The 27,130-nt window shown below is 47.4% G+C and overlaps 1 protein-coding gene across 4 annotated transcripts in view; it reads left to right on the top strand.

Annotated features, from left to right (window-relative positions):
• The window catches only part of EHF (ETS homologous factor), a 41,202-nt gene that overhangs the window by 5,707 nt on the left and 8,365 nt on the right, over positions 1-27,130 (top strand). Inside the window, exons 1-6 of one of the 4 annotated variants that reach the window (XM_073904773.1) lie at positions 3,572-3,822; positions 14,941-15,040; positions 18,813-19,058; positions 21,338-21,400; positions 24,087-24,155; positions 24,276-24,344. In XM_073904773.1, coding sequence (XP_073760874.1) covers positions 3,793-3,822; positions 14,941-15,040; positions 18,813-19,058; positions 21,338-21,400; positions 24,087-24,155; positions 24,276-24,344 — 577 coding nt within the window. In that variant the 5' untranslated portion in view covers positions 3,572-3,792. Of the gene's footprint in view, positions 1-3,571; positions 3,823-14,792; positions 14,812-14,940; positions 15,041-18,812; positions 19,059-21,337; positions 21,401-24,086; positions 24,156-24,275; positions 24,345-27,130 lie in introns of those variants that run through there. The other 3 variants (XM_073904774.1, XM_025878850.2, XM_073904775.1) reach the window with 3 other exon arrangements.

Here is a 27,130-nt window from a genome sequence, read left to right as displayed (position 1 = left end):
GGCAGCAGGGACATGGGATCAGCCGTGTTCATGGGGGACCTCCAAATTCAGCTTGTCTTTAGCTGGCTGCACCACAGCCTGTAGGAGTTCCAAGGAAGACCTGGTGTGGGCACCCAGCATGTTCATATGCATGTGTTTTGCTGCCTGGCATGTAAGGGGCTTTCAGAAGAAACTGATCCCCTCCAGGCAGTTCACTTGACTAACCACAACATCATATACCATTGCCCACCCCTAAAATTCTTGATAATGTCTCCAGATGTATACTGACTACTACCCTTGGTGTTATAGAGGCTTTGAAAAAAAATTGCCAAGACACCATGGTGTCTACCTCTTGGTAAATTGTTCAAATGACACTTGTAGTGTCTTGTAGTGACTTGTAGTCACGTGGAAGTGGTTTCTAGAAGCTATTGAATTGAACAAGCAGTCCTTGCTGTTAATAAAAGAGCAAGGTTCTAACCTAGGATCCAAGAGGCTCCTGGTGTCCATGGAAAAAATTCAGGGAGTTTGTGAACTTGGATGTGTAAAAGAATGATGTTTTTATTCTTAATAATCTAACTAAAATTTAATATTTTCTCTTCTAATATATAAATGTAGGCAAAACCCTAGAGTAGCATTAGCTGTGACTATCACTGAGAGAGATTAACATTTTCATATCACATTATACCTGTTGCAGATGTCTCAATATCGATGTTCATCTCTACTTTGATATCATGGATGTTATTCGATCTGCACTAGATATTCTTATTTAATGCGTTAATAAAGAAGCATATATGTTCTTATGATATCACACATTAATTTTAAAAAGTATATTGATAATTGTATTTCAATATAAACTTTCTTTCTAATCTTGTTATTTTAATTTGTCATTTAAAAGCATTATTTTAAGAAGGGCTCCATAGGTCTCACCAGACTGCAAAATGGGTCCATGTATAGAAATAAAAGTCTAGGAACCCTTAATTTATATCATTCTCTTGCACAGGGCCAATGAAATGATTTCTGAATGATGTCAGCTAATAGATGGTCTCTGTCAAAACAGGGATATATGTTCTTCCCACTCATTGTTTTTGCCTATGGATAACCCTGGGGTTGTGGAGGGACCTTGGAGTAATGAAGATAATGATTAATAATAATTAATGATGATAATAATAGTAATAACAGCTAGCATTTGTTGGGTGCCTGCTATAAGCCAGGTGGTATTACAGGCATGTTCAATGTCATATTTTGTTTAATACTACCAACTACTTCAGGAGGTCATTCATGGGGCAAAGACAAAAGACTCCCCCCCTGCTCCCCATGGTGATAGAGCGTTGCTGCAGGTGAAGGCAAAGGATGGGACTGACCCCCTGAACAGGGCCAGTGTCCTGGGTATGGCACCTGTGCAGTAACACAGGGCTCCACACTTAGAAAGGTCTTGGGCATGGTTTAATGCTCTGCTATTACGGTCTTGAAATTCTTAATAGCTTTTGAACACGGCACCCTGCATTTTCCTTTTGCACTGAGCCCTTTGAATTACGTAGCTTGGTCCGTCCCTGGATGTAATGAAGTTGTTGTAATGTGTGACAACTCCTGATACTGGGAAGCCAGGAATCTGCTCGGAGATCCCCCTTACTCATCTAGCTGACCTTTGGTGGAAAGCTGAGGCCTGTCAAAGAGGGATGCTGTAGTTTCTGAGTTGGTGAATTTTATGATTTTCTTGAATGTCAAAGATTTCTTTCCGCCAAAGCAGCTGGGGGAATGGCTGAATAACTGGCTGGAAGGTTCCCGGTTCCTCAGAAAATCTTTCTGGTAGGGAGTTGCTTATCTTGCTGTTGGCTTTTTTCATTTTTTATTTTCCAGGGGTCTTACTACATAGACAGGGCGCTAGGAGAAGCAAAGTGTGTTCTGGAAGGGAAAATGAGACCAGGTGTGCTGAGAGTCGATCATTCTTGTAGGAAGGTGATATGAATGAACTTGGCTTTCTTGCCTATTGTCAGTTAACGATTATCTGTGCAAAAAGAAGACCCTACTTCTTCTAAAGAGGAGATCCTCTAATCTGTGAGGAAATTCGGATAGTAGTTGTTTCTCAAGTTCAAAGATGATCATTGAAAAAGCCTTATGAGGTTCTGTCTGCATTTTACAGCTATGTTTTTACAAACTGTTCCGGGGTCATGGACATGGTCTGGGGGGAGGGACTTTCCTAGATGTATTGGTCAGAGCAATGGAATTCAGGCTCCCAAATGACACATCCAGTCTCTCACTCGTCGGTGTCATGTCTACAACACAACACAGTGGGTCTATCATCAGGTTCCACGTGTGACGGCTCAGCCGTCAGGTGCTTTTCCAAAGGAGCCATAATTTTCCCTTAACTTCTCAACAGTTTTTTTTTCCTTGTTATTATTACTGCTCTTTTATCATGGCTAATAAGTCTGAGGTGGCTTCAAGCAGCCAAGCCCAGCCCCTGAGTCAATGTGGGGCTTTCAACAAGAAGCCAGACTAAAGTTTTGACAGGTGGGTCGGAGTGGCTATGATCTGCTGCTTCTGTAGCATTGGGATGGACGGACACTAAAGGGAAGTTTTATAGTTGGGCACAAGGAGGATTGGTGTGCCTCCTATTTACATGTAGGGAAAAATGATGGAAGCCATTCTTAAAGGATCTCAATTTCCAAAACAAAAGTGTGAGCTTCTAAAAGTGAGCCTCTTCCACTCAGAAATACAAGGATCCATTTTCAGTTCCAGAGAATGATGTTGCATTTCCTGTCATTTATACCCATCCCCAACTCTCCAGTATATTTATTATAATATATACAGTCCATTTACTAGCTATGTCCCTGGGTAAGTCGTTTAACCTCTTGTGCCTCATCTGTAAAATGGGGATAATATTAGTACCAGTGTCCAGGGTTATGGCAAGGATTAAATGAGATCATGTATGTAAAGCCTAGCTCACTTCCTAGCACATTGGGGATGTTCAAAAAATAGAAACTATCATTGCTGTCATAGTTTTGATTGTTGTTTTGTAATTGGTCTGTGAGAATCCATGTAGCGGCTATTGATCTTTCTTTGGCTGGAGAATCTTGGTTTTTTTCCTGGAAAGAAACTTGAATCTTGAAATGGTCAAATCCATTGTTCCAGTCCATCCCAACCCCTCCCTGGCTCCAATCCCCACCTCCTACCTCTCTCCACCCTTCCCGCATTCCTGCACAGTTGGTCTTAATTTATTTTTCAGTCAACTGAGGGTGTTGTTAAATCTTTTATTTTTCTGGCTGCCCGATTTGGTTCTGAGGCACTCCACTCCCTGCCCTGCTCATGACAAGAATGCTGGGGAATGCTCAGCCAGCCATGTCCCTCCCCTGTCGGAACACCCTGTTCTTAACGCTCCTTGAGAAGTGGCATTTCTGGGCCCTCCCCTGGCTGCCATGACCCCCCCATTAAGCCAGTGATCTGGTGATAATGAAGACCCAGTGGCTGAGAGAAAGCCGGGAGAAGGTGGTAATCTAGGGGAACATCGCACATTGCCCACGTCCTGTGCTTTCTTCTCAGAGCTTAAAAAGAGATATTGAGAGGCTTTCTCTAATTGTGTATATTGAAGGCTGGGTGATGATGCCATTGCTTAATTAGTGTTGTTGTGATCTGCATTTGAGTGATTTGTTTAGCACTTTGTGGCCCTTTTTGGCTTGAGCTCATCATGTGATACTGACAAAGTGATGAGAAAGGGAGTGCAATGATGCTTGAATTAATGCAGAAATCACACCCCGAACCCGAACATCTCAGGTCCTTTCTACCTGGGATGTGGGACCTCAAGTCACTTGGTGGAACATGAGTGAGTCTACACAGCCCACCTTCAAGGTAGGTATGGCTAGCTTCGTTTCCCCGATGGAAAAATTGGTCCGGGGACCAGAGGCTTTCAAATTATGCGTGTTGCCCAGGGATGGACGTAGGAAGTCTGTGGGAGAGGCTGGACTGAGACTCAGCACGCTGAATCTCTGCTTTAGGTTACCTTAGACCACACCTACTCCCTGGGCCATGTTGACTTTCTGAAGTCAACCATCGGGAAGAGTGTGGTTTGGGTTTTGATCATATCCCAGCAGCCCCTTCTCTGCTCCTGTTAATCTGATTTGTGATCTTCACCTGGGCTGACTGGAGGCTGGCCATGTCAGTCTTCAGATCTTGGACACCCCTCAGTGCCCTCACAGAGCCAGCCAATGGAAGAGTACAGTGTCTTCTGGCTTCTTGGCCCTGCCAGCTCTGGCCGGTCTATTCGATACCTCCTTTCCTTCTGGGGGAGTGGGAAGGTAGTATCCAAACTGAAAGCACAGGTTTTTCTTTGGTTTTTATAGGAAAAACAAATTGGCATGAATGCTCAGTCAAACCAGCTCAGGCTGTTTGGGCAGATGCCTTTCTTTGCTTTTTTCTGTTTATTTTCCAACAAATCAATGCTTAACTGCGTTGTTATTGGAGCAGAGCAACAGGTGCAAAAAAATCACTCTGCTGCCGACTCAAATGAGAAGGTAGGGCTTACACCCTCTGGGAGGTATCCAGAAGACAACAGAAGACCCTGCCAGCAACTGAATTAACAGCTCTGTTTACGGTGGGTTTTATGTTAACAACCTGCTCCTAACTAACCTCCCACACAGAAACTCGCCATTGTCTCGGGGAGAGACAATCAACCATCCAGACAACTAACTACTTTCTTCTGTCCCGAGTGGAGATTGGTTTTGGCGGAGGCCGCTTTGTGAAACTCGGGGGCATGATCCTGTCTGCCAACTCGATGTCTCAGTTAGGGTTTCCTGTAAAGGCAAGGCCGTGGGGTTGCCTGACAGAAGAGGATCGCTCCTGCTTTTCAACACAGTCGCAGTTCTTTCCAAGGTTGGTTGTTTCCAAATAGCAACAGGCTGCCTGGCTCCCTCTGCACTGGCTTCCCTCTATCGCCAACAGGAGATGGGGAATGAGCTCAGACGACTTTGGAAAGAGCTACCATTGTTTTGGAGGCGGTGTCTTTGCTGAATTGTTCCATCAGGGCAGAGTAGCATCTGTGTTTTGTTCATCATTGTGTCCTCAGCAGCTAGCAGAGGGCCCGGCATCCAGTAGACATTCAATAAATGTATATTAACTGGAGGGGATGAATGAATATTTGTATTAGCAAGGCAAGCATTTCCTGATGACCCTTTCTCTCCACTGAAGGATAAGACATCAATTTTCTTGGGTATGAGGCCTAAAATCCAGGGTGGTTAAGTCATCTTTTGAAGGTCTAAGATGGGGGTGGGATTGGGTAAGGGGTGACTCAGCCAGCCACGAGATTCTCTGGATGGAAGTGATCGTCATAAAAATCCTCGGCAAATGCTGTGTTCTGAGGCCAGGTTTGTTTGTTCAGCATTCAGAGGCTCATACTTGTGAGTAGCTGAGCATTGTTGAATTTCACAATTTGGTGGTACTGAGCACTAGCAACTGCTTTATTTCAAGTTGGCGAGTAATACAGCAATAGTCTCCACAGATGGTTTGGAGTGTGTGTCCTCTGGATTGAATGTGTTATCTCTGACTTTACAAGGATTTCCATTCATAGATGTTTCCTTCAAGTATACTATCTCCTGGAGTCAGTTATCTTATTGTGAACATCAAGGGAAGGCAAGCAGGTGAGGTTCTGAACCATGAGAGTGCTTGAGGATTAGTTAAGGGAGGTTCTTGAAAATGAAGATTCTGATTCAGAGGTTTGGGGTGGGACCCCAGGAAACTTGAAGTTTAACCCCTCTTCAGGTGATGATGATAATGATACAGGTGGTCTGTAGATCAAACTTTGAGAAGCACCTGTATGGCCTCTTCAGCCTGGATGGAAAATAAGCATCCTAGGAGTCTTGGATGCTCCAGTCTCCGTAACAGTGCCTTTCCAAAGACCTACAGAGACCTATGGTTGTACTAGGAAGCGAGGCCTCTTTTTCTTCTGCTATTCATTTCCCTCTCTATTTTATGTTTACTTTGTTTTAGAATAGAGAAGGGGGATTAGCAGGGAGACAGATACTGATGTGGGGAAAATGGGGAATTTGTTACTGCATTGCTAAACAGAGGTCCAGAATGGCCCTGCTGGTCGCAGCCTGGTTCCTACTTCAGCTGCCAATGGAGAGGGACAATGGGGCGCTTCCTTGTGTCACCATAGGGGAATAAGGCAACACCCATGCCAAGGAAGAGGGCAAGAATAAAATCTCTGAGGCTTTCTCTCATAGGTCAGAATAAACTTACGTCTCCCAACCCTGACTCCACTACAAAGTTTTCTTTAAATTTCAATCCAGTGTGGGTGTAAGGGAGATTTCCTAAAGATCCATGGTGTCCATAGATCTGTAGGGGTCAATGGTCTTCAGAGATGGTCTTTACAGGGCCTGGGGCCCACAGAATATATGCAAAGCAAGGTACGGATGAATGGGCATTTTTGGTAGGTGAGAGCCCCAGTGTCAAAAGGCTCCATGACCTTTTAAGAGTCAAAGCTTGCCCCGTTTTTCTTAGTTTGCCATATATGAATGGGATTGATAAAGGCCCTGGAGGTCATGTAAGGCGATCGTGTCTTTTGATCCACTTTGGTGCCTGTCCTCTGTCAGTATCTGCATCTTGTCTGGCACCAAGAATGATAAAGATCAGCATAATATGTATATTTCCAAATGGCTTACAGTCAATAAAGTGTAGCTATAATGGATCAACACTTGGCTTCCCAACACGGCATCATCACTCCTGAAAATGCTTGAAAGCCCAGGAATAATACTGCAGATGTTGCCCCTGGGAACACGAAATGTCTATTTCAAAACACATTATGAGGGTATGAAATTACCTGTGATGTAATCCCGAGGGGATCAAATACATTCCCCAAACTTGATTCACATTTTGATTCATTTGGAAAACATGAATTATCGCCTGTCTTACCTCCAGTTAAATTTCACATGTACGTGGATTTTCTTTTCTCTTCTCTGGGAGTAGTTCTTTTGAAATGACAGTCATATTGAAACAGGAAGTCAGGAAGCTGTTGCAATACCCTTAGGGCAAATGCTGCGAATTCACCTGCTGGTAACTTTGATTAAGGCCTGAGAATGGTCTGGATATCACTGTCATCACAAAAGTAATTATTTAAAATGCCTAATTGCTCCTCTGGCTTGAGGAGTAAAAATACCCACAAGGCAGCCAATTCTGTGGCAGTTCAGGGATGATGTGGTTGAATGAATAAAGGAGTCAGGAAGAAGGCAGACCGTGGGCCTGGCGACAGGGAATGCTTAAGATCTATTCTGTGACCCTGATTGCTCCCAGTGTATTTTCACCCTCACAGCAAAAACCAGCTGTCCTGAGGTCTAATTCAGATGGAGAAAATAATTATGGGCCAGTTTATTTCCAAAATACAAGATAAAATAACTTTACTGAGTCATAGGAAAAGTATTTATATTACGTCCGTACGTATGTTAAGTACGGCACGTATGTTCGTATATGTGTGTGTACATGTACCGTTTATACGCATGGATCTAGGCCGTAATGGCTCAAGGAGTATCACGGCCCAGCTTGTAAGCCACTAACGTATTCCTACCTGCGCATATTGTGAAGTGGCAAAATGAAGGCAGCTTTCTATTCTTTCATTCTGAAGGATCTCTCTGATATATTGCCAAGAGAGATGGCTTCAGGTTGATCTGACAAAGAGGGAAGAGGGGCTCAATCGGCGTCCCTGCATGATTGAATGAACTAGTGAGTTTTATAATCTTGGAGAAGCTTGATAAAGGTGTGAGGCCCCAGGTGGCACAGGGACAATGCTGTGACTATGTATGGAAAGGGGATGGGGGTGAGGATGGGTTGAAGGCAACTTCGTTCTCTGGCAAAGCACACCCTTCTCAGCAGAAAGTGGCTCAGTTCCCAGGGTTTGTTGCTAGATGATCGGAGTTTGAATTCTCGTCTAGCTCCCATTCTTGCAAAGCTGTGTGACCTTGAATAAGTTACCTGACCTCTCTGAACCTCAGATAGGCCATCTGTTAAATGACATCATGCCTTGTAGAGATATTGTTGGTATTGACCGAGATAATGCATGTAAAACTATCAGCACAGAGCTCACACATTTTAAATGTTCAATAAACTCTAGCTGCCATAGTATAGTTATTATGTATGTATGTATGTATTTTTATAGCTTATAGCATTCAGTCCTACATCTTAGTAGCACCACCACGGAGCAAAAGGCATGCCTCCCGCCTGACCCATGCTGGGTTGTGTTTGTCTCTTCTGGCAGGTTCTCTCTGTATATTTAAGAAGAAAGAGCAGTCGAGCAGTCTTTGGCCTTGTCAGGGGCCCTGAGACTGGGCAGAGCCTTCTAGGTTCTGGGGTGCATGGCTCCAGCTCCCTGCCAGAGTCCCAGGGGTGCCTTCTTCCCATGGCTTTTCTGTCCTTGTGAGCTCGAAACCCAGTTTTGCAGTGATAGAGCGCTCCTTGTGCTAAGGGAGCCTGTAAGATAGGGAAGCACTCTGGCCACCCTCTGCCAGGAGCCCCCATTTTAGACGTGTTGCTGTCCTTTGCATCTGCAAACCAGGTGAAAGTACAACACGGAGGCCATAACACAGAGCCTGTGGGGCTGTGCTCTCCCACTGCTCCTGGCAGCCCCAAGCATGGTGTGTCTGCTGGGAGGAAGGGGAGCAGGAGGGATGGCTGTTAATGCCTGAGCAGGGACCATTCCCAGAGGAACATAGCACAGCTTCTGTGAGCCTGGGCCAAGAGGGGCGGTTCATAGCTCAGCCTAATAGCATATCCACACAGCGGCCCCAGACGGGAGGTGGGGAGGCAGGAGATCCAGCCTAGACTTGAATGTGCCAGCTAAAGCTAGAATTTCAAACCATTGTATAGAGGGTAGAAGTTCCAGGCCCTGTTTGAAATGAACTTGGCTGTCAATTTCGTCCTTGGAGAGTCAATAAAATCCTAGTAATAACACAATAAATAAATAATAATAATTATAAAAACTAACATTCCCCAAGTCCTTACTATGTGTCAAACACTTTTCCAAAGATTTTACAGGCATCATCTCATTTTGTCTTTCAACAACCCTTTTCATATCATCTCCAGTTTATAAATGAGAAAATTAGGGCCCAGAGAAACTGAATAACTTGTTCAAACTTGCCCCTTTAGTAAACTGGCAAAGCCAAGATGTGAATCGCGTTTGTCTGACCCCAGAGCCCGGCGTTCCCAACCATTATAGTCTGCTGCCTCTGAAGGGGCTACCCTGACCCCAAGAACGTCCTCGAAGCCAACCAACACACTTTAAAGAGAGACTCATGGGCAGACCTTCTAATAATAGCTGACACTTGGGGGGCACTCGCCACGTACGAGCTAATATGTGAGAACTTTACAAACGTTTTCACTTTTCCCATGTATCAGTTCCATGCCCCCCCACTTTTTGTCATATGGGGAAACTGAAGCTTTAGAAAAAAATAGTACTTCCTCGAGGTCAACACAGCCTGCCAAGGTTCAGAATTGATTTCAACCCTTACCATCGGAGACATGAGTTCTTCCTCTTAAGAGCCACTCTTGAGACGCGGAGCAATGCGAGCCTAGGTCTGGAGCTCCTTCCTCACACCTTGAATATATAAGGGAGATTCAGTCTCTGTGGCTAGGCCCCACCATCTCCCATTTGTGTCCCTGAGCAGTAGCCAAAATGTGAGACTCTTTAACTTCAGGGTCAGGCCAAGTACTCTGCCACCCCATCGACCCTTAGGCTCCCCCCTGCCCCCGCCTCACCCTGTGTGTGGTGGTCAAGCTGGTGCTAGATGGGAACTTAGCCTTTGATGGAAGCCTGGAGGGGGACTGGCCACGAGGATTGTGGCCTCCCTCTCCCCCCAGAACACAGGCTGTGGCCACCCCAGCACACTGCAGTGCTGTCTCTCTGCAGAAATGCATTTGGGATTGGTCAAACCCTAGTGGCTCATCATGTGTAGGGGCATTGATGCCTAGGGTCGAATAGGTCCTGACGGGAAGTCTGGCATGAGGTAGACATCCATATAGTCTACTGGGCAGCATGCATGCTGCCTCCTCTTCAAAGATTTTTTTTTTTTTTTTTTTTTGACAGAGACAGCGAGAGAAGGAACACAAGCAGGGAGAGTGGGAGAGGGAGAAGAAGTCTTCCCACTGAGCAGGGTGCCCGACCCAGGGCTCAATCCCAGGACCCCGGGATCATGACCCGAGCCGAAGGCAGACGCTTAACGACTGAGCCACCCAGGCACCCTTGCCTCCTCCTCTTCGAATAAAGAGCAGGCTTCTGTCTCCAAAAGTGTCAGTCTTAGAAACCACGGGGCAGGTAGGGGCACCTGGCTGGCTCAGTTGGAAGAGCATGCTGTTCTTGATCTTGGGGTTGTGAGTTTGAACCCCGTGTTGGGTATAGAGATTACTTAGAAATAAAAAAAAAAATCTTTAAAAAGAAAGAAAGAGGAAGGAAGGAAGCAAGCAAGCAAGCAAGCAAGCGAGGGAGCTGTGCAGAGGGTAATGTCCTGGGTGAATGTGGAACTCTGAACAATCACTGGGGGCGCAGAGTCAAATACCATTCTCCCTGATTGTTGCTGCTCATGAAGGGAGGGATAAGAGAATGCAGATGAAAAAAACCTCTGGATAGTCCACATTTCATTTCACTTTGGGTTTGGAATAAATGTCTGCTATATTCCCAGAATGCACAGCACCTAGGAAGACACAAAGGTGGCCCGCATGCCCAGTGCATTTTTTTTCACCCCACTTATGAGGCAATTATTCTTTATTTGTACCAAGCACTGCACTGGGGGATTTTAAAGCCCCTTGTCCTTTTTAATCCTCTAGCAAACCTCTGCGGTAGTTCCTAATGCCATGCCTGTCTCCCAGGAGAGGCTTGGGCAGCTCAGAAAAGCTAGGGGACAGCCCAAGGTCACCACGCCAGCGTGATCAAAGCCTGCGGCATCCACAGGCTCTCTTTTAACCAGTGTTCGCCACTGGGGGTGATTTGGCCCCAGGGGATGTTTCGGGGGGAGGGGCCTGGAGGGGATTGTGTCTGGCATATAGTGTCTAGAGTCCAGGGAGGCAGCCACCGTCCTGTGATGCCCAGGACAGCCACAGACCCCTCCCAGCCCAGGATGTCAGTCTCGCAGACGCTGAGAAAGTCGGCTTCTCACCCTGAGCACGTGGCCAAGGATCATTGCCAGAATCCCCCCTTTAGCTAGAGAAGAGGAGACGGGGGTTCTTTTCTCTGCTTGCTTTTGACTCAAAAGGTGGAACCATTCTTACTGAGGCACTGAATTTACTTCTTGCAGTCTTGGGAAGAAGCTAAATGTGTCAGGGAAACACCTTCAGAATTGGCATTTAAAGAAAGGGAAAGAAACTGATTTCTGATGGAGAACATGTGTGCCGTGCTGGACTAGACATCTTTAAATCCAGTAGGTTATTCATCCTTTAACCAGGATGTCGACATTCCCTTCCATGCCCCCTTGAAGGCCAGAGAAGAAACTGAGTTTGGAAAGGTTATCACACTCAAGGCCGTCACATGGCTTACGGATGGGGAGTCTGGATTCTAACCCAGACCTCAAAGGTTCCAAAGTCTCCACCTGTATCTACGTGATACTTTTTTTTCAAGAAACAATAAAAGCTATGCTGATGGTGAACTGCAAAGCTTACAGAGGAGCTTTAAAAAAGTCCCCCTACTTTGTAATTAAAAGGATTGCTTTTTATACCCCATAAAGTAATCTCTATGCGCCATAGAAAGTATACATGAGTATATGGGAGTGTGGGTGAGCTGGTTATAATAATGCTTTTTTACAATTCTCAAGGGACATTTATTATCTATTATCTCATTTGATCTCTTCAAGACGCTTGGGAGGCTGTCGGTGGGGGGCAAGTGTCCTCATTTTCCACCTGAGGAGCGGGACCTCCCAGGGAGTAAGACTGGGGGAGAGGCTCTCAGCGACGCTGGCCCCGGGCCTTCTGCGCCCACCCCCGGGGCACCAGCCGTGCAGGGCCACGGTGGTTAGAGACGCTGACCTTCTTTTCTCACGAGCCTGCATGAGCTCCAGTGAACTCTGACTCAGTAAGGGTTAAGACACATAAACTCTTTTACGAGTAGTAACCATTTACTGTGTCCTGTAAAAAAGGGCCCCTTGCTTAGCTGGCAGCTTTCTCTAGCAGAGGGGGTTCCAGAAGGGAGCAGTGCTCATGCGCATAGGCCAGTCTCTTGGGGGGCCTGGGGTGATGGGGCAGCCGGGGCATCCTCGTCCTAAAGGCTTCTCTGTGGGTTGAGAGTAGTTCTGGGCGCCTTCAGGAGATCACAGAGAGAAAAGATAACCTACCCCAAGGGAAGGGGCTTGCGGGCGTTTGGTCACAAGTGGAGAACTAGGCCGTGCTGTCCTGCGACATTTATTGAATTCCTTGTCATTACCTGCAGAGCTTTCCACACGCATGACCTCATTTGATTCAACCCTTTGGGGTTGTTTGGGGTTGTTCTCATTTTATAGCTGGGGAAAGTGAGGATCAGAACGTTCTGGGGGCTACACAGGCTTGCAACTGGCTCGACGTCATGCACGGCAAGCAGGGGACCTAGGATCTGAGCCCACCTCAACCCAAATCCAAAGCTGGGGTCCTTAGCCCTCATACCAACCTGCCTTCTAGGTTCGGGGGAAGAAGGGGGGAACAGAAACCCTGGCTGAGGAGCAGCTGGGGGTTGGCCCAGGGCTGGTCTTGCTCCCACTGAATGGCCGCTTGGAAACAGCCCTGCAGGCAAACCCTTCCGAAAGCATTTCAGGGAAGCCTTCCCCAGCCCCCAACCCCAGGCTGAAGGGCCGATCCCTCCTCTGTGCAGATGGGCTGGGCTCTGAGTTTCAGCTCTTTCAGGGTTAAACAGTAACCTTTCTACTTCTTGTGGTTGAGCAAATGCGGGCGAAGAACAAGCCCAGCCTTGAGCAAACAGGAGACCGGGCCATGCCCCTTCCCTCCCCCAGCCACCCCTCTGGGGACCTGCAGGGTTTCTTTTGCCCTGGAGTCCCCCATCGGATTGCTTAGCTGAGGGCAAGTGTTCTAGAAACCTCGATGGGAAAAAGGAGAGGAAGGTTTGGCTTGGGTTGGTCTTCCTTCTCTCGGAGTGAGAAGCAAAGAGGTTTCTGGATGGGGAACAGAAAAATCGAAGTAGTCACCATCTTTGAATTTTTGTACGGGGGAAAATGAGGCCCAAGATAGTTTGTGGTTTGGGTTACCAGACGGGGAGCGACTCTCCTCCTCAACACACCTGCCGTATAGCCGAGCCTCACTTCGTGCAGAACGCTCCAGGTATAGAAACTCATTGAACCTCCCACCAACGCACACAGTAGGGACAGTGACTTGCATTCTGCATGTGAGGAAGCAGGTTCAGAGACAGTAGTGACTTGTGTGAGTTAATACTAACCAGCTGGTAAGGGGTAGAGCTTGGAACTGAGCCTGCTCTTTCTGGCTTTGAAGCTCACATATATGGTTCCACCACACAGAACCCGTCTCTGCCCTCTTCCCGGCCCGGGGTCTCCTGGGGTCCCATCTTTCCTTCTCTACTTTCTACTTAGGCTGGATTCAGGCCCAATTATTGGCAAAACAACCACGATGATGTTAATAATCCTCCCAAATGTTCTGTTGGGCCTAGCTTGACTCCTAGTCCCTGCTCCGTCCCCGGTCCCTACAACAGTACCCAGCCCATTGTAGGGCGGGTAAGTATTTGTTGAATAAATCAATACACGAATGAATGTTTATGCCTCTTCCAGACCCCTCTTCTCCCCTCTGAAGCCCTACCCAGAACCAGAGAAATAGGAGCTAAGTTAGGGGACGGGGTTTGGAGGCTGGAACTGCTCTGCTTGACCAATTTCAATCCTGGGGACATTGGTAACACCCAAAGATACAAGATTTCCCCAAAACAGGCAGAAAAATTTCCATGAGCTGCTGCTATAAGGTTACCTCCTCTCCATCCCAACATTTTAGAAAGAGCAAGTTATCTTCACAGGCCCTGGGGGATGCTCAATCCCCTCTTGGAAATAGGCAACTCTTCTTTTGAATGATTGAACACACTTTTAGGGCTTGAGTCTGAAAGGAGGAGGGTGGCCAGCCTCAGGGTCGGGAACAATATAAACGCTGGAGGATGGAGGTGACTATTTCTAAAGTGTAACATTTTTACGTTTCAAAAAATCCAAACAGTCCCATGTGAGAAAGGCTCTTCCCCTGTGTCCTTTCCTGAGAAAATGAGAGGAGAAAGTCACTTTCAGGTCCGCTTCGAAGCCTCTGGTATTCTCCGGGGCTCCGAAAGGAGAGAGAAATCTTGTCAGAATTTTTACCAGGAAGGAAGGAGAGGGGCAGGGTCTTGTCCGAGAAACTGACCGATCCCTGATGTTATTATGGAGCCAAACACTGGAGGCACTTTAGGGACATCGGACTGAAGTCCTCTGAGATGTGGCCGTGGCCGTGGCCTGTGGCAGATGTCTGCACTAAGGAAGCTTGGCTAGGTGTCTGAGTGCAGGGCCACTCCGTTGTGGGGGATTGTGAACGCCTGGTTTCAGATCTGAGTTCCTGCACAGATGCTGGGAGTTGGCCGCTACCGGCTTGGATTTTTATTGATTGCAATTCCACTTTACACAAAATCTCTTTGGCATTTTCACTTTTGTAAAAAAGAAAAAAAAAAATCGTGGCTGCTGGCCAGACTCGCCCTGTGAGCAGGTATTGCATTTTCCTCCTGCCTCATTCCTGATCAGAGATTATTCATTTATGAATGGGTGGCTGTAAAAACTTGCCTCATGCATATGAAAGGTGAACCTGGAAATTTTTAATTGCCAGTAAGTTTTGCTTTTACTGAAAGCGCTGTGGTAACACGCTTTGGAGGTAATGGATGGAAGGACAAATTCTTTTTTTCCCCTTCTTTTTCTTTCCGAATTAACTCTATGATCTGTGCTCTCAAATGACATTTGTCCAGGACGCCCTGACTGAGCGAACTGTTTGATCCCCTTACAGATCATGATTCTGGAAGGAAGTGGTGTAATGAATCTCAACCCCAGCAACAGTCTCCTCCACCAGCAGCCAACCTGGACAGACGGCTACTCCACGTGCAATGGTAAGGGGACCAAATAGGTGTCAGTGTCACTACCCTCCCCCCTGCCCCAGGGCTTTTCCCTCTGCTTTAATTAGGCTTCGTTTCCCAACTTCATGTTTGAAAAATACAGGTTTTATTCAGCAGGCGCGTGGGGACGAGGGAAAATGGAAAGCACTTCATGCTGGAGGTCCCAATGGGCTCTTGGGGCTCCAGACAGAAGCCCTTTGGAGATTTTCCATTGTTTCTTCCCAATATTCAAGGCAGACTGGCAGAGAAAGTGCTAGAAGATATGCTCAAAGGGAAGGCCACCTGTTGATGCTTTTAACAGCATTTGGCTGGGATATTAAGACAGGATATTGAGAAAGGTGTGTGTGTGTGTGTGTGTGTGTGTGTGTGCGCGCGCATGTGTGTTGTGCAGAAGCATGTAACTTAAGGAAGACAGGCTTATAGCAGCTTATTCTTTCTGTTTCAAAGGGAGAGATTTTTTAGGAGACCATGTGCCTCCCTTAGGTGCTTTAATTTAGAGCCCTTGATCAGAAAAGGGAGGGCCTGCTGCTGGGGCTCAGTAGAGGGTTTGGGAATCAAGCCCACTGCTTACCGTAGAAGCAAATGGAATTCAGATGTTGCCGAATTAGGCCCCACACCCCACTGTGAAGGTGTTAGGTCTAGGCAGACTGCTGTGCATCAGACTGCGGTGGGTTTAAGGAGCTCTAGGCCCTCTCCCGCCCCATACTTGCTGCTAATCTCCTTGCAAGAGGCCAAGCTGCTCTTGCTTCTCCTGAGAAAGGAAGATGGCTTGTCGGTAAGCAGAGTCTGCAAAGCAGGAGGCGGAGGATAATGGAAGGTTGTATTCTCCAAAGAGCAAGTGTGGCTCCACCCCCTTTCAGTCCGGAACCCTAGTCAAATAAGGCTGGGAAGCATGGTCAGGTGATCTTCCCTGGTCACCTATCACAGAACTGCTGTCCTTTCTGGGCAGTGAACTTTTCTGTGGCAGGCCTCAGATTCCTTGTGAGGACCTCAAAGGAGGGTTCCAAGTAGGGTAGGAAGTTTCATCAGACTGGAAAGCCTTCGGTGTCCCCAGTCTGGGCCCTGGATCATGGCAGCATTCCTCCTGTGTGCTTTGGAGAAAGCTGGGGCAGTGTGTTTAGCAGGGAGTAGAATTTGGGTGCCACTGGTATGTTTTAACTTCCAGAGGCCCCAAAGAAGGCCCAGTTCCTGATCATGACTGATGGGGCGAGGGAGGTCAGTTGATCAATAGACAAGAGCTGACCTTGTAGGATTTTCATGTCTTCTCCTAAAACTTTGGGAATCCGATGAGTCCCCTGGCAGATGGTAGAATCTCCTAGTCGATTTGAGACAAAATCCTCTGGTTCTCCCAGGTTCTCAGGATACAATATTGGGAACTGTCCTTTAGTCTGGATCATGTGAAGTTGGGAGAGGAATTAGAGAGGCTTGTTGTCGGGGTATTGAGAGTTATGTTCTCTTGTTGGCAAACTCAGAGTTGTACTGTCATAGTCGTATCATTATTTTGGAAAAAAAGATCAAAGCCTCAGGGAGCCACAGAAATATATTCCATCCTTAAATAGCTGTTTTTGTGAGACACCAAAAAATTGGAGGGACACGGATGGAGGGACATGGAAATATCCAGTCGAAATTCCATGTGTTTGTATATTTGGGAATATTTCTATGTAATGAAATTTTTGGACTAGATTGTTCCAATCCTTGCCCCTGTTCCCCACCACAATTGGCTTCCCCTCCAGGCCCCAAGCAGAGGGTTTAGGGCTGCTTTTGTCTGGCCATGATGTATGACGAGTGAAGCATACACTGTGAGTGGTAGTTGTGACCCATGGCACTCACCTTTGTGCCTATAATGACGTCCATCTCCTCCTGTTGGTGCTCCTAAGGTCTGGAAGCAGGGGATGGATTCAGAGGGGCTGAGCACAAGTGGGACTGGGTTGGAAACATTCCCCCTTCAGCCTCTCTGGGGGTGTTGAGGCTAGGTAAGAGCCATTATGGGACTCAAACCTTTGGAGCTCTTTAGCTCCTTGCCACTCAAACTGTATTCAAGGACCATCATCATCATCATTATCATTATCATTATCATCATCAACATCATCATGTGGAAGCTTGTCAGGAATGCAGAAACTCAGGCCTCACCCCAGATCTATGGAATTTAAATCTGCATTTGAATAACCATTCCCTGGTGATTAACAATCACATTAGAGTTTGAGAAGTACTGATCTAACATGACTTCGAAGAAAAAAAAATAGGGACAGTTTTCACGCACTCTGTTTTCTCCTGTCGGTCCATTATTCAGTTAGTGGAAATATTTGTATGTCATGTTCAGTTGGATTTCCCTGCTTCAGCTTGGTGGGCTACAGTAGTGTCTTCCCCTAGTCCCTGCCCCTCATCTTTCCTGGATGAGAGTTCCTCCCTTTGACCTCTGTTTTCAAGGGGACTGTAAGATCTCAGCCCCATTACCATGTCCCCAGAGGATGGCTCTCTCGTCTCCATCTCCTCCCAGGACTTTGGGCTGACTTTGTGATTTTCTCTGAAGTGAGCACAGGAGAGTCACATATGTAGAAATTCAGCCCATCCAGTTCAGCAATATTTATTGGCTTGGGTGAACTTGACTTCTCTGATATTTAATTTAACCATCTTGTGAATGCACCTCAAACTCTTCTAGATTGCTACATTATCTCTTCTTCAGGAACAGATTCCACCAAAGAAATATACAGAGAGCACCTACGATGGCATAGTCTCTGAGGTCGTTTTTGTAGGAGTTGCAAAGATGACCATGACTCCATGACCTTGAGTTTACAATTTAAAAAAGGAGAATAAGACAGAACCTAGAAATGTGTAAAGTAAAGCAGAACATGACAAAAGCCATTAGGAGAAGTGCCAAACACATCTGTTGGAGATTCAGGGGACATCAAGCCCTGAATAATAATTTTTTTGGGGGGGAGTGGTCTATGATGGCTTTATGGGGTGGCCAGAGTCTGCAAGCTGGCTAAGTGTTCAGTAGGTAATGACTGGCAGGATACAAACCAGACTGAAAGAACACCAGAGAAAAAAGGCAGAAGTGATGGGGTCACTTGGATAAGTTATCGAAGAGCCTCAATGCCTGGCTTGGCGATTTTGTAGCTAATTTCAGTGAATAATGGGAAGCTCCCGAAGGTAGCTGAGTAGGGAAGTGAGTCATAGCGGCTGTAATAACCAGTGTGGGGCTGGGGTAGATCAGCACAGTTAGCAGGCGACTAAGCTGGACCACTCTGGGGAGGAGAAAAGGCATCATAGAGAAAAAGACTCTTACTCTTGAAAATGGTCTGAATTTGGGCTTATGTATGTATGTGGTGTGTGTGTGTGTGTGTGTGTGTGTGTGTGTGTGTGTGTGTAAGAGAGAGTTAAAAATGCGAGAGAGAAAAGAGAGGAAGGAAACCGTGTGGGAGTGGACAATAGGCTAATAAGTTGATGACACTGTAGCGATGTGTTAGCCTTCACGGTACTTTGCAGGAGGCGGGGATGCACTCATGATCTCAGAGCATTTCAGGTCTGTGTCCTCATGAAGCGCCCAGGGATAAGTACTATTCTAAGGAGGACGTGAAGAGGCAGGGAGGCACATTTCTGAGAGCCTCCTCTCTAGAGCCTGTCTCATACTTCAACCCCCACACTGACGTCCACCAGCTGCAGTTGTGCCGACACCTGGCAGCCGAGCGGTGCCTCCCACGTCTGAGATTATGTCCCGGAAGAACCACGGGTCACTCACGGGACATGGGTCCCTCCTGTTTTTCAGTTTCCAGCGGGTTTTTCGGAGGCCAGTGGCATGAAATCCATCCTCAGTACTGGACCAAGTACCAGGTGTGGGAGTGGCTCCAGCACCTCCTGGACACCAACCAGCTGGACGCCAGCTGCATCCCTTTCCAGGAGTTCGATGTCAATGGCGAGCACCTCTGCAGCATGAGTCTGCAGGAGTTCACGCGGGCAGCGGGGACGGCGGGTCAGCTTCTCTACAGCAACCTGCAGCACCTCAAGTGGAATGGTGATTATCTCTCTCTACCCTGCTGGGAGGTTCCTTGTCCAGGACTTCCAAGGGGGGGGGGTGGGTCTCACCTCCGAATTACTGTTTCCCGAGGGAGGGAAGGAGAGAGGAGGCTAGAGAACAGGCACGAATCTGGGGTTCCAGGCGTGTCCAATCTCACAGGAACCCAAGGTAATTGCATTTCTCCTTCTGGTTAATTTTTCAGGAGACAAAGGCTCGCTGGGTATTCACAGAAAACTTGCTCTCAGAAAGCCTTTTCTTCTTTCCCCACGTCCCGCCCCCCCCCCCGCCCCAAACATGTTGGGATAGTCTAACTCCCAATCACTTGCTTGTTAAGATCAACATGGGCCCTTTTTATTTTCTTTAAACTTCTAGACCGAGGTTCCTAAAATGGGACCTACACGCGGTAAGAAGTGATGGAGAATTAATTAGGTCTATGTTTGTTTTGGGGAGGAGAAGGCTCTCAATATTTCAAGAGTCAGTCAAAAACTCAAAAAAAAAAAAAAGAGAGAGAGAGAGAGAGAGAGAGAGAAAGGGTTAGAACTAATGGCCTGGACACGTGTAGGATGTTTCTGCAGTGATTTCTGGAATTAGTGCTGCCCTAGGGCCCTGAATGTGTCTCTCTTGAGGCCCCACCTAGAGCAGAGGCAAGCCACCACCTCAAATGCTGTCCATCGGTGATAGTCTCTTCACGCACATTCTCTCCTGGCTTCCAAGACACGATAGGGCAAACAACCCGTCTTGCAGAATGTCTTTGACACTGACCTAAGGTTCTCCTGACAATGCTGGTAAAAAGAGTTCTTCTGGGAGCTGCGGGCATCTTGGGAGACAGTAATATTACATAGGAATAGTGAGCTGGGCTGTCCACGTCAGAACGGGCATGTCTGTCTCAGCAGAACCTGTGTTTGGGCAGGTAGCTGGAACTTCGGGAAGCAGGAGGTCCTGGGCTATGAACCAGATTCAGACCCTGACAGCTGCATCAATGCTAAGGAGGACCCAGGATCTGGCTGCAAAGCTGGCAGCTGAGGTGGCCATTTTGGATGACCTCATTCAGCTCCCGGGCACTCCCTTCTTCCCATCCGCCTCACAGAGATGGTTGCTCATTTTTCTTTTAACTAGAACCAAACCAAACAAGGCTCTATAAATAACCCCCAGGAATCTTCAGAAGGAGCAGACTTACACTTGAAGATGTAAATATATTTACCTCCCTACCTTCAATTAGATCCACTCCTTTAAAGCTTTGCCCTGATTGAAGCCTGAGGCAGAAAGGCTTGGGAGGCAGAGAGCAAAGAGGTGGTGTGGTGGCCATCTTTGACCTTCCGTCTTTGACCTTCCATAACTTCTTCGGCCCCACTGCATGCTGTCGGTGCCTCTGAGTGCCTAATGACCAGATTTCTTTCCTTTGTTTCATTGTTTGTCTTTTTGTAGACATTCTATTAGCTTATATTCACTGAGTGTTTATTTATACTGTAAGTAAATTGATTCATTTAATGACCTTATGAAAAAATAAACATGTACCCATTTTACAGATGGGAAACCCGAAGGTCAGAGAGGTTAAAGGTACGACCTCTGCTCCTGAGATATTTATAACCTGTCTGGGGAGGAAAAACATACTAAGCGCATTCATATGTGTGTGTGTATATATGCTTTTATATTTGATAATATAAATATCATAATATATATATATATATGGAACCAAGAGAGGAGTTGCAAGGCATAAAAAAGAGGAGAATTATTCCATTTATCTGGGTGTATCTCAGATTGGATCTAATCAAAACAGATCTGATTACATTTAAGATCAAAGAAGAATCAAGCTGGTGAAAATGGTTTCTCTGGGATTTTCGTTTTCGTTCTGTATCCTAAGTTTAGTAAGGGAAAGCACTTTAGAGGCCATTGACTGACTTTATCTGGTTTAATCCCCTTCATCTACAGACGAGCTAACCAAGAGCCGGAAAGGCCAGGCATCAGTGGGAAAACTGGCCTTCTGACTTCTTAAGTTCTATTTCCACCGTCCTGGATGGCTTCCCTCTACAAGGCCCAACAATTGCATTGGATGTAGACGCCCTAGCTCCTGCTTTTCCGGGCCAGGGACTCCAGGCCCCAGTTTGTAGACGCTGAGAGGGAAGCCCCGTGGCCTAAACATTCGGAGGTGGACAGACGGCAGGATGGGCAGAAGCTCTCCCTAGAAGCCAGCTCCGTCCCGGTTGAAGCTTTCGGGACTTGTTTAAGTTCTGGCTCCATGTGGGCCGGCTCTGACTTCCCCAATCTGTCCTCCACAGGCCAGTGCAGCAGCGACCTGTTCCAGTCCACACACAATGTCATTGTCAAGACAGAACAAACTGGTGAGGAGCAGCAGAAAAAGGGAGCCAACTTGGGAGGCCAAGCCCGGGGGAGGACGTTGGGAGGGTGTCAGGAGAGTGTGGGAGCAAGACAAATCCAGTGCTCTGGCACAAAGCCAAGGGACGCCTCTTGCCTGGCTGTCTCCAGTGGACCACCCCACCATGAGTCTTGTTCCTTGCCTTGGGGACCAGCGAATGCCAACTATTTCCAATCTAGATTGAAGCTGTCCATACGTCTGTGCCTCCCGCTGCTGGTGAGGGCATCATCTAGGCTCGGGTCCAGGAGGTGGGGAAAATGCAGAGTCTGGGTGGGCCTCCTTCTCACATGAAGAGAGTCAGGGCCTTGGGCTGGGCCAAGTTAGGAGAAGCAAGGGGAGAGAAGAGAAAGGTCCAGTGTCTCCTCCCCGCTCCTCCCTCAGTGGGAGTGCATTTCACAAAAAGGAGGAAGCTACAGACTCGCTGTTGTAGTTACTGTAGCTTCTAGAGGGCTTGGGGGACATCCAAAAGCAGCTGCGGAACCCACTCCCTGCCTCAGGTGCACTTTTAGACAAATGACACGATTCTGGGCTCTGAGTAGGGTCTGCAGTCTCATAGGATCTATGTTTATTTTTTGTTCTCCTTCCCTGGTCCAATCAGTCCTCCTTTCTCTGTTCCAAATCTTTCTCCTGGGGACCCGGTGGACCTGTGGGGTGGGGATGGGGGGGGTGGGGGGCGGGAGGCAGGCAGTAACTGCCTGGAGAAATGTACCCCAGGGTCTCACACCCATCAGAGCTCCTTGTATATTGACTTTGGCCTATGACCTCTCAGTCCAGGGAGAGCTATGCAAGTCCCCCAGCATCCCCCGGCCTTGATAAAACCAGGCAGCCAACGCTGCTCCAGGGCCACTCCCCACATCCACAGCAGTGAGATTGTTAGCCACGTAGGATGGCAGAGGTTGCCACGGGCCTCCCTGAGGCTTGCGTGCCAGTCACCAAGGACAGAATTTGACCCAGGGTGATTTGTGAGTTGCTAGGGGCTGAAATTGGCCCCATGCAGTTATTTACTCTTTTATAAGGGGCTAGTCACCATTATTAAAGAAAAAACAATAGCTGCTAAGCATGTTAACTAGGTCTTCCTAGCCTTGCCTTTCCCTCCCACCCTGCAGAGGCCAGGGGTTGTCCGGATGGGCCTGTGTCTCTGGGCCTGACTGCCCTAGAGGCAGACACAGGACTTGGCCCAGAGGCTGGGGCTCCACCCCCACTCCCACCGGGACCTGACAGATAGACCCACTGGAGGAGCCAGCTGGTATTGGAGAGAGCCCAAATAACTCGGTAATTCCTCCTTGACCATCCAGACATTCTCGTGTTGCCAGTTCCGAAAAGCTGAGCCAAGGGGTGGAGAAGTAGGTCCGCCCTGGGAGGAGGGGAGAAGAGGCTCTTAGAGGGGCCAACACCCCCCAAATCTTTTCGGTTCAGTTTGTTTTCAGAGACAACAACAGGTGTACGAGGTGACCCAATGAGGAGAGAGGGTGTAACCCCAAGAGATTGGGCTTGGGGTGCCCAAACACGTAGCTATTAGTTAAAATACCAGCTAAATCCCTATGTCGCAAACAGGAGGACTTAGCCAGTGAGTCAGGTTTTATACTATTTATGCTATAAAAACAAAATGAAACTCGGCCAGTGGCTTACCATCCTGACCCTGAAATTCAGAACGCAGACGGCGGGGGGGGGGGGGGGGCGGAGGGCAGCCTCCATCTGTGAGGAGGGGGAAAGGCAGGAAGTTCCCGGTGGGGACGAGGTGAGAGCTCCCGCCAGGTCTCACAGCTCTTGGCCGGGAAAGAAAAGGCTTCTGTTGGAGGTCAGCCCAGACGTGGGGGTTGTGTAGGAGTGAGGCTTCATTTGGGGTAGGTGGACGGCAGTTTCCTCTGAATCTGACATCTGACGAGTGAGACATGCTTACCCAGCACGCTGCAGGGGTGGGTGGGGGGGGGGGAGAGGGAGCGCGCTTCTTCTCAAAGATGAGGCAATGGGACCTCACTCTGAAAAGTTGTTTGCTTGATTTGGTGACACTCTCTTCGCCCTCTGCTCTGTTTTATTTTGAGAATTTTGTGTCACCCCTTATGTTAATTGGAGAAATCCTGAAGGGAGGGGACTGTCACCCAACTGCAAGGGGAGCTTCTGAAATTTCAGCCATGAAGACACTGTGATAAAGACTGACTAGACTTTCCTGAAAGAAACATTAATTCTCCTAGGAAGATATTTCTAGGAAACTACGCTCATTAATTAGGAATTATTTGGCCTTAACAATTTCTTTTTCCAATGTAAAAATATTCTGATGATTATACAGCAGCATGCAAGACGATGCCAGGCTCCTGAGCCCACCCCCTGCTATGGGAAAATTCCCAGGAAGCCAAAGCATGGGCCTAGGACAGGGTCTCACTACAGTACTCCCTCACTGCCCTAAAGAGGCAGTAGGTGTAGAACACACAGAGTTGGGGCCATAACAAAGCCCATTTCCCTTAGGACGCTGGAAGAAAAAGGAGTTAACATTCTTATAAAGTAGCATGTGGCAGAAGCCGAATCTTACCCCTTCTCTCTGAGGACCACCCACGAGGTCCAGCACCTCTCTGATGAGCAGTGAGTTAGAAAGGGCAAACTCATCACCCAGGGAAAGATGATTGCTGACCATTCCCATTTTCTGTCTCTTCTAGACCCTTCCATCATGAACACATGGAAAGAAGAAAACTATTTATATGACACCAACTATGGTAGCACAGTAGGTAACTAACTCCGCAACACTTATGGGCCTTTGACATTCTTCTTATTCTGTTTGATAACAGCCACAAAGTTATGTTGTAAGGAAGGGGCTCTTAATGTCATTTATCATTTCATTGCTGCAGATTTGTTGGACAGCAAGACGTTCTGTCGGGCCCAGATCTCCATGACAAGCACGGGTCACCTTCCTGTCGGTAAGTTGTCCTGACATCAGGGGCTGAGGGTGGGTCCTGCAAGTGCTTACCGAGAATTAATGAGAATTACAACACCCTACGTTTCTACTTTGCTGGAGTCTTTCTTGTTAAAAGACTAGGAAAGGAAGGGAGTTACTCTTTTTAAAAGGTCTGCTTTTCAGCCAATATTTGTACATTGAAAATGACCAGCAAGGAAGCCTCTGGGAAAAGTGTTGGTCTCTTGGGAAACCAAGTCACTCTCTTGTGACAACAAAAATTCCTTTCAGCAGAAGCTTGCTCTTAGGAAATTATCTGATAAAACTGTTTTGACTTGGGTATACTTATGGCGGAAGAAGCTGTATTTAATTTTCAACAAACTATGTCTGACTTTAGGGAAAGAATACCTTAGAAGTGGCCTTCAGAGGTCAGTGAACCTGCAGTGATGATCTCTGGGTAGTGGGGTAGCTGTTGGAAATTTCTAGAACCCTGGCTATCACAGATCAGCTTTTAAGCCTGACCCTGATGGCTCATTGCGACTCTGATTAGTCAGACCCCCTGTACTGTATGAATTATGCTCACGTTAGTTGTGTTTGGTTAAAATTGGATGCAACCGGTGGGGGCGCTATCCTTGACTCCTAGTCAAGGTTCCCCTGACAGGGGTGGTCCGTTGGGAGTCCAGAGAGGGGCTTTCAGGTGATAATTTCCCCTCTGCTTACAAAGAGGCATTTTGGCACGTGTCCTGTGAGCGTGAGTGCACTGGGGAGGTGAACAGAGGGTTTCGTGGTGTCCCTTGACCTGGGTGCGAACTTGTAAAACTGCTTGGGTCTATGAAATTTGGAGCTTAGACTTGTCATGAGGCGATTGCTCTTTTCCTGGAATTGAAGTTGGGGCATCTTCAGAACTGGGATTTAAACGTGTGCTTTTGAAAGAACTTGGAATCACACAGCCTCTCCTCCCCCAAAACCTCCCCTTGTTTTTGATTTTGTTCAGTGTGTTTTTAAGAACTGAAATAATGAGGTTTGAGGTTTTGTTCTGGTCAAACCCCCTGAATGAAGAAGGGCTGGGAGCCAGTGTCAGTGCTTCTGGAATTGAGGTTAAGGACGGAGGCCAATTCATTTCTCGATTTCCCCCCTCCCCCAATGGGCGCAGCATTATGTGTCACTCTCAGTATTTGCTCAACTTAGGAAACAGATCAGATACTGGAAAGGCTCTGCAGTGGGTTTGCCATTCTGGGGGAACTGAGCCAATCAGGGGGAAATTTCTGTAGCAGTCATTGCCACCCAGTCAAGACCGAGGGTTTCAGAGCCGAGGAAACCACCCGGTCACACTCTGACTTCCTCTGACACCTTGTAAGGTGATGCCTCCCGTGTCCTTCCGGTTGGGTCTCTGGCTTATGGCAAAAGATTGCAGCTAAGAATAAACTAGCATCGATCACTTCCTGAGCCTCGGGGGTCCTGAAGCGCCTGGAAAACATAAAAGCCATAGTCCTAGCTCTCCTGCCCTCACAGCCTGGCCGCCCTTCTCTCTTCTGTATCCTGACTTACCTTCTAGAATCTCACAATCCATAGGGGCCAGTTCTGCTTTCATATTTGCAGCAATAGGGAACCCACTGTCCCCTTATTCCATTTTTGAATAATCCTTAAAACGGGCTTTACAGATCTGCACTCCTTTACCTCCCTTGATCCTGGATTCCTTTGTCGCCCATTCTGATCCTTCGCTTGTAACACGGTGAAGCAATCCAGGACCTCTACCAGAATTATTACTGATAGAATCCACTCAGCGTCTGGGGCTGGCAGCTTCTTTGGAGTAATTAACTATCCCCCAGCCCTCCAGAGGGATAGTTAATTACAGCCTTGCATGGGTCTATTCCTTCTGGAAAGGTGTAGTCTCTACTGGATGGGACCAGAACACCACCCCCCCCAAAAAAGGACCTTTGTCATTCGTCTGAGTCTTTAGATTTCAAGTTCCCATGAGACTGAGTGCAGTTAAATGTCTTTCTATGTTTTAATGCAAGTTACAAGCCAAGCGAAGGCGAGGCTCCACATAAACTGATGCCCTCTGTGATAAACGCAGGTGGGGAAGCGGGCTTTGTTTTGATTCCTCTGTCATCTGCCCATTTCACAAAATGGCTGCTGCCAGTGTTCCTGATCTGCCCGATAGTCCTCGAGCCAGTCATGCCAACTAGGGCCTGATGTGTTTATTCACTGACTTGTTGAGCCTAGAGCTAGGGTGGCATGGTCTATTATAACACTGATATTTGTATATCCCGTAAAGAAATGGCTCACAGCTGAATCACATGCAAATGCTTCTAATCTTCGCTTCTTGCGAAGCGGCTTAGCTGAAGTCACACTCTGGAACTTGCGTCATAAACCTGTGGCTCGGTGCTCCCCTTGCCCAGACTGGACCTTGGCCTGAGGTGCCTGGGAGCAGAGCGAGAGAAAGCTGAGCCGGACAACTTCCCCAGAGCAAGCCATTATTTTACAAGAATGAATCACTTAACCACATGGCTAACTTCAAAGGTTTTAACTTTTATTTTAGGGTGAGGGGAAGACACAAGGGGAGAGGCCATCGTATTAAAGTGAGGTTTCAGATCAAAAGACTTTAGTGCGAAGGCAGGTCCGTGATTCCACAGCTTGCCCACACACACTGGGGACAGGAAGAGGAGGCTGGAAGATATCCGAGTTTTCTTTTGCCTTTGGCTGCGTATTCCTTCATGTTATGACGGAAACATTTTTATTGGGGGATTTATTTTGTTCTCTGTTTTTGGTTTTTCTTTGAAGCTGGATGGAAGTCCAGGCTGGGTAAAG

The sequence above is a fragment of the Callorhinus ursinus genome, unplaced genomic scaffold (assembly GCF_003265705.2).
Source record: "Callorhinus ursinus isolate GAN/ISIS: 27379988/994484 unplaced genomic scaffold, GSC_fseal_2.0 scaffold21, whole genome shotgun sequence".
In the NCBI taxonomy this organism is placed as follows: Eukaryota; Metazoa; Chordata; class Mammalia; order Carnivora; family Otariidae; genus Callorhinus; species Callorhinus ursinus.
This window is presented reverse-complemented; position numbering and strand designations above follow the sequence as displayed.